This window comes from Cebus imitator, unplaced genomic scaffold, assembly GCF_001604975.1.
Source record: "Cebus imitator isolate Cc_AM_T3 unplaced genomic scaffold, Cebus_imitator-1.0 Scaffold129, whole genome shotgun sequence".
Taxonomy (NCBI): Eukaryota; Metazoa; Chordata; class Mammalia; order Primates; family Cebidae; genus Cebus; species Cebus imitator.
Genome location: NW_016107444.1, coordinates 6,740,692 through 6,751,098, shown reverse-complemented (window position 1 = coordinate 6,751,098; position 10,407 = coordinate 6,740,692). Strand labels below are relative to the sequence as shown.

Below are 10,407 nucleotides of genomic sequence, written 5' to 3'. Positions count from 1 at the left end.
GGGTTTCACCATGTTGACCAGGATGGTCTCGATCTCTTGACCTCGTGATCCACCCGCCTTGGCCTCCCAAAGTGCTGGGATTACAGGCTTGAGCCACGGCGCCTGGCCGATACCATGCTTTAAATAAAAGTGCAGCCAGTGTGGTGGCTTACGCCTGTAATCCAGCACTTTGGGAGGCTGAGGAAGGCAGATCACCTGAGATTGGGAGTTGGAGACCAGCCTGACCAACATGGATAAACCCTGTCTCTACTAAAAACACAAAAAAATCATTCATGGTGGCACGTGCCTGTAATATCAGCTACTTAGAAGACTGAGGCAGGAGAATCGTTTGCACCCAGGAGGTGGAGGCTGCGGTGAGCCAAGATCGCACCATTGCACTCCAGCCTGGCAACAGAGCAAGACTCTGTCTCAAAAATAAATAAATAAATAAATAAATTAGGACACAAAGCTGATTTGAGAAAAGATGTTATTAAAATTACTACTCTCAGAGCTTCTGCTGAAAAGGACATACATTTTCATTTCTGGCCAATCTACAGCGTTGTAAAGGGAGTCACCTGAGAAAATTTCTTAAGGAAAAGAAAAAAACCTAAAATTTCCACGGGAGGAATAAATGTATGTGTCTTCCATAAGTTTCCATCATGATTACTTTGTGGTCACCTAGACAATAACAGGAACCACAATGTCATTAACTTCAGGCATGATGTATATAAGCTGCAACTATCTGTTTAAGCAGATCTCTAAACATTTAAAAAAAAATTATCTATCCTTTGACCCAGAAATTCCACTTCCAGGGATGCATCCTTTCTATATAAATAAAGCTGACCTTGTGTTAACTCTCTAGTTCTGTTCCCCTGGAAACCCAATGAAGGAGACTGTTGACTGTGTTACCAGGTAACACTACCCAAGAAAAAAAGACCTCCTGATATGCCTCTCAACTTGGGATGACTGTAAATGAACATGAACACCTGTTGGTAAGCCACAGTTTAGATTTGGACTTCCCTGTGAGCAGTGACTCCTGTGGGTATGTCCCTTATTGGATCTGGAATTTAGACCTATGGAACTGTTAAAAAAGATACTGGTTCCTATTTGGGACATGATATTTCTAAGCCAGGCTGGTTCTCCCATCTGTCTACTGTGGTCTTGGGCTCTTGTACTTAAGCTGCATAGGGAAGGGAGACAGGCACAGATGACAGCCCCTCCACTGCTATGCAGAGCACAAGAGAAATGCCTGGCTTTACAGTGCCGCCATGTTGTGTGTTCCTTTTAATATCCTCCTCTGAGGGAATCTTTTCTCAATATGGCCTGATTCGGTCCAGTGAGTTTGACTGCTTAGTTGAATCTAAGAACACCAACTGAAACCCCACCCTGGGAAGGCAACGTATCACAGATATAAGTAAGTTGCTCTTTACATTTTCTAAAATACAAAATTTAAAACATAGTTTTCATTAACACAGAAAAGTTATGCTACATTCATATAGAAAAAATGAGTAGATCCAAGTATACAGCTTATTCTGTGAAAGCATGTGTTTCTGCACTGTGAAAGCGCTCATGTGAAATTAGTAAATAAGGGAATGGCATCAGTATAACATGGAACCACGCTGGCTCATTGATTTTTCCCTGCATGTTACTATTTTGTGATTAAGCCTAAACACAAAGTATACTAAGATACCAACCACAGCAATACAAAAAAGCTGTACTGTGTATAATGTGTATTTACTCCACCTGCTCTCTCTTTGCTCGGTGTAGCCAGCGACTCTGCTTGGAAGTGTTTACTACATGGTTCTCACAAGTCTCGTTTTACCCTTGTCCCCATTACTCAGATTTACAATCCCTCATCCAGCTCCCATGGGTTGTTACTGCTGATGTTGAAGGTAAAGAAATAATAGAGTAGCCAAGCACCTATAGTGCCTTGGAAAAAGTGAAAAAAGTTGCATAAATATGTGAACTCATTAAAAAATAATTCTGTGTGTTGCACATACGTACATATGTAACATGTATGAAAGTATATACAAAAAACTTAGAGAGTGAGACAGGGAGGGAGAAGTGGAAAGTGGATCTGGAGAGCCAAAGGGGTAAAGTGACGTAAAACATTTTCAGTTTATAACCTGTTAGAATAACTCTTACCATAATTATGAATTACTTTCATTAAATAAAGTCTAGTAAAATTTAAAAACGAACTGACCTCTAATAACCTTTTTTCCCAATGGTTGAGCTCAGTGCCCATACCACCCTGATTTTCAAGCTCCATTCCCTCCAGAACTGGACAATTAAAATGTTTTCGTGCTTCCTCCTATGAACCAGAAAAAAAAATATGGTACAAAAGTACCGTAAGATAATGGCAAACTTTTCATCACATGAATATAAAAAGTTAACATTAAAGAATTATTCTGTTGAGAAAAGAGAAATTCCTTTTTAAATGTTTTTTTCTTTTTCTTTTTTCTTAAGCAAAGCCACTGTTACCCTGTGATAAAATATGTTTTTTAATATAATTATTTTGATGCAGTCACTCTTCTTTGCTATGAAATTTCTACTTCTCTCAGTATCTTTTCTTCTCTCTGAAGATTTTCACTTTTGTACCAGATAGCTAAAAAATGTTATAGACTAGTACGATTGACAGATGTAACTCATGTCAATAACAATTTTATATTTTTTATCTCATTTTAAATTGACAATTTATGGTTGTATATATTTATGGAGTACAGAGTGGTTATGATTTATGAATACAATGTGAAATAATTACATCAAGCTAATATATCTATCATTTCAAATACTTATTTTTTGTGAGAGGAGCATTTGAAATTTACTATCAGTAACTTAAAAATATGCAATACACTATTACTAACCATATTCACCACGCTGTGCAATAAATCTCAAAAAAAAGAAAAAAACGTGTTACTCGTGTCTGTGATTTTGTACCCTTTGGCCATCATCTTACCATTTCCGCCACCCACAGCCTCTATAACTACTACTGTCTGCTTCTGAGTTCAGTTGTTTTAGATGTCACATGTAAGTGAAAACATTTATTTATCATTAAATAAATTCTAGTAAAATTTAAAAACAAACTGACCTCTAATAATCTTTTATCCCAATGGTTGAGCTCAACTGAAAAAGTGCGAGCACTCTTTTCGTCTTTTTGATAATAGTCATCTGACAGACATAAAATGATATCTCATTGCGGTTTTAATCTGCATTTCCCTAAAGATTAGTAATGCTGGACATTTTTTTTCATGTACCTGTTCACAATTTGCATGTCTTCTTTTGAGAAATGTCTATTCAGCTCCTTGGCCAATTTTTTAAATGGGCTATTTGTACACAGTTGTTTGTATTCCTTATATATTCTGGATACTAGCCCCTTTTCTGATGTATGGCTTGCAAGTATTTTCTCCCAATTTGTAGGTTGTCTCTTCACACTTTTAATTATTTCCTTTGCTGTGCAGAAGCTTTTTCATTTGATATAATCTCATTTGTCCTTTTTTATTTTTGTTGCCTGCGCTTTCAGGGTCTAATCCAAAAACTCACTGCCCTAACCAATGTCATGTAGTTGTCCCTTATGTTTTCTTCTAGTAGTTTTACAGTTTCTGGTCTTATGTTTAAATATTTAATACATTTGGAGTTGGTTTTTGTATATGGTGTGAGGTAAAGGTCAAATTTCATCTTCTGCATATGAATATCCAGTTTTCCCAACACCATTTATTGAAGAGACTTTTTCCCACTGTGTATTCTTAGCACTGTTATTAAAAATCAATTAACCATAATTGGTTAATCATAATCAAGTCAATCAAGTAAATTGTAATTTCTTCTGTTCCATTAATCAATGTGCCTATTTTTATGCTAAGACCATGAAATTTTACTTACTATTCCTTTGCAGTACAGTTTGAAATACTACAAAACTGGAGGCATCACACTGCCTGAATAGCTTTGTTCTTTTTGCCCACAGTTGCTTTGGCTATTTAGGTTTTTGTGTGTGTGTGTTTGTGGTTCCATATGAATTTGAGAATTTTTTTTTTCTATTTCTGTGAAAAATGACAGACACTGGAATTTTGAAAGGGATCACACTGAAGCTGTAGATTGTTTTGGGCAGTATGGACATTGTAACAATATTAATTCTTCTAATCAATGAACAAGGGATACCTTTATATTTATTGTGTCTTCTTCAATTTCTTTCATCTAGTTTTCAGTGCATAGGTCTTTCACTTCCCTGGTTAAATTGATTCCTAAGAATTATTTCTTTTTGTAGCTATTGTATATGAGATTATTTTCTTGATTTTTTTTTCAGGTAGTTTTCTGTTAGTATATAGAAAACTACTGATTTTTTGTGCGTTGATTTTGCATCCTGCAATTTTACTGTATTTATTAATCCTCATAATTTTTTGATGGAGTCTCTAGGGTCTTCTATATGTAAGATCATGTCATCAGCAAACAGCAACTATTTCACTTCTTCCTGTCCTATCTGGATGCCTTTTATTTATTTATATGGCCTGACTGTTCTAACAAGGACTTCCAATACTATGTAGAAGTGGTAAGAGTGTTTCAGAAATTGGAGGAAAGGCTTTCAATTTTTCACTAATGAGTATAAGGTCTGTTGTAGGTGTCTCTTATATGGTCTTTATTGTGCTGAGGTACCTTCCTTTTGTACATAATTTGGTTAGTTTTCAATCATAAAAAGATGTTGAATTTTGCTAAATGATTTTTTGGCATCTACTGAGATGATCATATGGTTTTTGTCCTTCATTCTGTCAGTGAGATGCATCACATTTATTGATTTGCTATGTTCAGCCATCCTTACATCCCAGGGATAAATCTTACTTGATCATGATGGATGACCTATTTAACGAGTTATAGAACTCAGTTTGTTAGTATTCTGTTGGAAAATTTTTGTACTTATGCTTATCAAGAATATTAGCCTGTTCTGGGACAAAGATAGCAGAAGAAGAAAACTGGTAACACAAAAAAAGAAAAAAAAAGAATATTAGCCTGTAATTTTCTTTTCTTGTAATGGTCTTGTCTAAATCTGTTATTAGAATATTGCTGCCCTGGTAAAAAGAGTCTGGAAGTAATCCCTCCTCTTCAACTTTTTGGAAAACTTTGAGAAGGACTGGTAAACATTTGGTGAAATTCAGCAGGGAAACTGGTCCTGGGCTTCTCTTTGATAGCAGACTTTTCTTACTGATTCAACCTCATTACTCATTATTGGTCTGTTCAGATTTTTTATTTCTTCATGATTCAGTATTCATAGGTTGTATTTTTCTAGGAATTTGTTCATTTCTTCCAGGTTATCCTATTTGTTGGTATAAAATTGTTCATAATAGTCTCTTATGATCCTTTGCGTTTCTGTGGTATCAGTTGTAATGTCTCCTCTTTCATTTCTTACGTTATTTGCATCTTCTTAGTCTAACTAAAAGTTTGTCAGTTTTATCTCTTCAAAAAATCTACTCTGGCCAGGCGCAGGGGCTCATCCCTGTTATCCCAGCACTTTAGGAGGCCAAAGTGGGTAGATCACCTGAGGTCACCAGTGCCTCCTCTGTTGAGATACCTCTTAGGATCAGTGGTACTATTTCTACAATTGCTGATTATTTTAGTTGGTGCCTATACTAGTCAAGGTTCTCCAGATAAACAGAACCAGTAGGATGTGTGTATATATCTATATATATGTACACACAGAGAAAGAATACAAGAGAGGAAGGGAGGTGGCGGTAGGCGCCTGTAATTCCAGCTACTCAGGAGGCTGAGGCAGGAGAATCGCTTGAACCCGGGAGGCGGAGGTTACAGTGAGCCAAGCATGTGCCATTGTACTTCAGCATGGGCAACAAGAAGGAAACACCATCTCCAAAAAAAAAAAAAAAAAAAAAAGTTGCTCAGTAGGATAAAATCCTACTCATTGGGTTCTATCTGTCCTTTACTTAGAGATTTCAAGAGATGGGAAATAGCCCAAAAGCAGTGCAGAACTTTAAAAGTCAGAGAGCTGTACACAGTCAAGGAAAAGGGGAAGGGAGAATATGTCTGCTACCCAGATATTTGGCCCAGATATTCTGGATGTTTTTGTGAAGGTGTTTTCTTTTTTTTTTTTTTGAGATGGGAGTTTTGCTCTTGTTGTCCTCTACCTCCCAGGTTCAAGTGATTCTCCTGCCTCAGCCTCCAGAGTAGCTGGGATTACAGGCATGTACAACCACGCCCAGCTAATTTCGTATTTTTAGTAGAGACGGGGTTTCTCCATGTTGGTCAGGCTGGTCTCGAACTCCCAACCTCAGGTGATCCACCCGCCTCGGCCTCCCAAAGTGCTGGGATTACAGGCGTGAGCCACCGCACCCAGCTGGGAAGGTGTTTTCTTGAATAAGAGTAACATTGATATCAGTAGACTCTGAAGTAAAGATCACCTCCGTAATGTGGGTGGGCCTCATCCAATCAGTAGAAGGCCTGAAGAGAACAAAGACTGATCTCCCCTGAACAGGAAGTAATTCTGCCTTTGGACTTGAACTGCAACTCTTCCCTGAGTCTCCAGCCTGCTGGCCTATCCCTTCAGATTTGAACTGGCCAAGCTTCCACAGTCATGTGAGCCAAATCCTTAAAAGTAATCTCTTGGCCAGGTGCAGTGCCTCATGACTGTAATCTTAGCACTTTGGGAGGCTGAGGCAGAAAGACTGCTGGAGCCCTGAAGATTGAGACCACCCTGGGCAACAGAGTGAGGCCTCATCACTACAAAAAATAAACAAAATTAGCTGGGCATGGTGGTGTATTCCTATAGTCTCACCCACTTGGGAGGCTAAAGTAGGAGGATCACTTGGGCCCAGGAGGCAGAGGCTGCAGTGAGCCAAAACCGCACCACTACATTCCAGCCTGGGTGATAGAGTGAGACCCTGTCTCAAAAAAGAAAAGAAAAGAAAAGAAAAGAAACAAGAAGAAATCTCTTCCTCCCCTCCTCTCTCATATTCTTTCTCTGTGTGTACATATATAGAGATATATACACATATCCTGTTGGCTCTGTTTCTCTGGAGAACCTTGACTAACATGGATGGAAAATAAAATGATCAATAATTATAGAAATAGTACCAGTGATCCGAAGAGGAATCACAACAGAGGAGGCACTGGGTAGGGTGGGAGCTGTGAGAGTCACTGCCAAGTTTCCATTTCCTCAGATTTCTCATGGCCCGTAGCTTTACGGCACTGCATCTATATTACTTTCTCTACTATAGACTCTAAAATATTATAAGTTCTTAAATAATAACAATGAGTAAAGAAAGGGCCACAATAAAGGAAAAGAACAGATGGCTCATAAGACATGAAGTTCAGTAATACTTACAACAACACGAGGCGTTACCAGGAGATACACAGTGTGAGGAACTACCTTATTATCTCGAACATCCCATAATCTCTCCACTTTTCGAACTACTTTATCACTCCATTGATATAATCCAAGACTGTAATTATAGAATTAAAACACAATTATTGTTGCAAATTCACCACCACTTTAAATGTAAAAATATTTACATTTACTGTAAAAAGCCTTTATGACTATCAAAAAAGCATGATAAACGAAATAAAAAGATGAACTAGGAGAAATATTTATAATAAGCATGAAAAAGGAGTAATACCTGTAATTTATAAAGAACTCCTACAATGTGATTAGAAAGGGAAAACCGACATAAAAGATTGGACAAAGAAAATAAACAGTGTACAAAGAGAACATGCAAATGGCTAAAACCTCACTACTGTCCTGGAAATACAATGATACCATCTTTTATCCATCAGATTGGGCTTAAAAAATAGAAAATATCTACAATATCCAATACTGATAAAAAGGTAACAAGAGCATTTATACATCCTTGGTGGGAATGTGCTTTGATATGCCTTTTTATTTTTTTTTTGAGACAGTTTCACTCTTGTTGGTCAGGCTAGAGTACGGTGGCGTGATCTTGGCTCACTGCAAACTCTGCATACCAGGTTCAAGCTATTCTCCTGCCTCAGCCTCCCGAGTAGCTGGGATTACAGGAATGAGTCACCACACCTGGCTAATTTTGTATTTTTAGTAGAGATGGGGTTTTGCCATGTTGGTCATGTTAGTCTCAAACTCCTGACCTCAGGTGATCTGCCCACCTCAGCCTCCCAAAGTGCTGGGATTACAGGCATGAGCCACCGTGTGGCCCTGCTATACTTTTAAAAAAAAAAAGTCACTGGGCACAGTGGCTCACACCTATAATCCCAGCACTTTCAGAAGCTGAGGCGGGTGGATCCTGAGGTAAGGAGTTCAAGATCAGCCTGACCAACATGGAGAAATCCCAGCTCTACTAAAAATACAAAATTAGCCAAGCATGGTGGCGTGCTCCTATAATATCAGCTACTCAGGAGGCTGAGGCAGGAGAATCGCTTGAACCCAACAGGCGGAGGCTGCAGTGAGCCAAGATCATGCCATTGCTCTCTATCCTGGGCAATAAGAGTGAAACTCCATCTCAAAAAAAAAAAAAAAATGTAACATGGCAGTTTTTATTAACATTTATAGTTTAAACAGATTTTAAATCAGCAATCTCAGTTTGGGAAATCTATCCCATATAAATAAAAGCACTACTACAAAAGTAACATATTTATCTATTACAGAAAATTACGAACATCAATTTTTACTTCTCCCTGTAACCTAAGTCATTTTGTTTTCTGGCTTATTCCCTAGACTACTTCTGCCATTTTCCCTATAAGTCCCTCATTCTCAGCAAAAGAACAGAAAACATAAAGAGGATTTTCTTTTACAATATTGTTTTATAAAAATTTCAAACATATAAAACATTAAAAAAATAGTTTAATAAACACCCTTATAATCAATAACCAGTTCACCTAGATTCTGTAATTAACATTTTGTTATATGTATTAACACATATTTGTTCATCTACCCATGCCTCAGAGAGTTTGTTTTTAATTCCTTTATCTTTTTCCATGGCCAGGCAATGTTTAAACATAAAAAGTGAACAAAGCCAGCCAGAAAATAAACAGCTTTTACCTTATTAACCACTCCAATCTCTCTTTACCATTCATACTTCAAGATTAACAGTTTCCCCAAATACATCAGTTAAAGCCAAATCCAATTATTTATATTTGTAACAATTGAATTTATTACTCTATTATCTTCATTTTTACTGGAAGCTTTCTCTTTTTTTCTCTTGGGACAGTCTTCCTCTGTCACCCAGGCTGGATTACAGTTGCATGATCACAGCTCATTGCAGCCTCAACCTCGTGAGCTCAACTGATCCTTCTACCTCAGCACCCAAGTAGCTGGGACTACAGGCACATGCAAGCATGCCTGGTGAATTTTTATATTTTTTTGTAGAGACAGGGTTTTGCCATGTTCTCCAGCTGGCCTTGAACTCCTAGGTCAAGCAATCAGCCCACCTCAGCCTCACAAAGTGCTGGGAATAGAGGCATAATCCACTGTGCCTGGCTGGAAGGTTTGATGCTTTCGAGGAATATCCTCAATGCAAGAAAGCACTGCAAAGTATCAGCTTAAGAATGCTTCTTGGGGACGGATCCAAGATGGCCGATTAGGAGCAGCTCAAGATTGCAGCTCCCAGCGAAAGCGCAGAGGGACTGCGGGGAAGTTCACACGGCAGCTGGGCAGAGCCCACAGCAGCTCAGCAAAGCCTCTGCAGGCAGACAGTGACTAGGCTGCCTCCTCGCTGGGCAGGGCAGCCCTGAAAAAAGGTAGCAGCACAACAGAAACTCATAAATAAAGCCCTAACTCCCCAGGACAGAGCACCTGGGGAAAAAAAAGGGGGGGGGGTTATGAATTCCGCTGCAGCAGACTTAAACGAACCTGCCCAGCAGCTCTGAATGAACAATGGAGCTCACAGCTCAGCACTTGAGCTCCTATAAAGGACAGACTGTCTCCTCAAGCAGCTCCCTGACCCCTGTATCCAAAGAGTCACCTCATAAAGGACAGCTCAGACTGACATCTGGCGGGTATCCTTCCGGGACAAAGATAGCAGAAGAAGAAACTGGCAGTAACCCTTACTGTTCTGCAGCCACTGCTGGTGAGCCTCAGGCAACCAGGGCCTGGAGTGGACCTCAGCAGTCCTAGAGTAGAGGGGCCTGATTGGTAGAAGGAAAACTAAGAAACAGATAGAAATAACTTCATCATCAACAAACTGGACGTCCACAAAGAGACCCAATCTGAAAGTCAACAACTACAAAGATGACAGGAGGACAAAACCACAAAGATGGGAAGAAACCAGCACAAAAAGGATGAAAACACCTGAAACCAGAAGGCCTCTCCTCCTACAAGGGATCACAACTCCTTACCAGCAAGGGAACAAGGCTGGATGGAGAATTAATGTGATGAACTGACAGAATCAGCCTTCAGAGGTGGGTAATAAGAAACTTCGCTTAGCTAAAAGAACATGTTCTAACCCAATGCAAAGAAACTAAGAA

At 38.9% G+C, this 10,407-nt stretch overlaps 1 protein-coding gene across 1 annotated transcript in view; it reads right to left on the bottom strand.

Moving 5' to 3' along the window:
* Window positions 1-531: 531 nt before the first annotated feature.
* The window catches only part of LMLN (leishmanolysin like peptidase), a 43,629-nt gene continuing 33,753 nt past the window's right edge, over window positions 532-10,407 (bottom strand). Inside the window, exons 9-10 of the mRNA XM_017541025.2 lie at window positions 7,298-7,415; window positions 532-2,290 (exon numbers count right to left, since the gene is read on the bottom strand). Coding sequence (XP_017396514.1) covers window positions 2,099-2,290; window positions 7,298-7,415 — 310 coding nt within the window. The 3' untranslated portion in view covers window positions 532-2,098. The remainder of the gene's footprint in view (window positions 2,291-7,297; window positions 7,416-10,407) is intronic.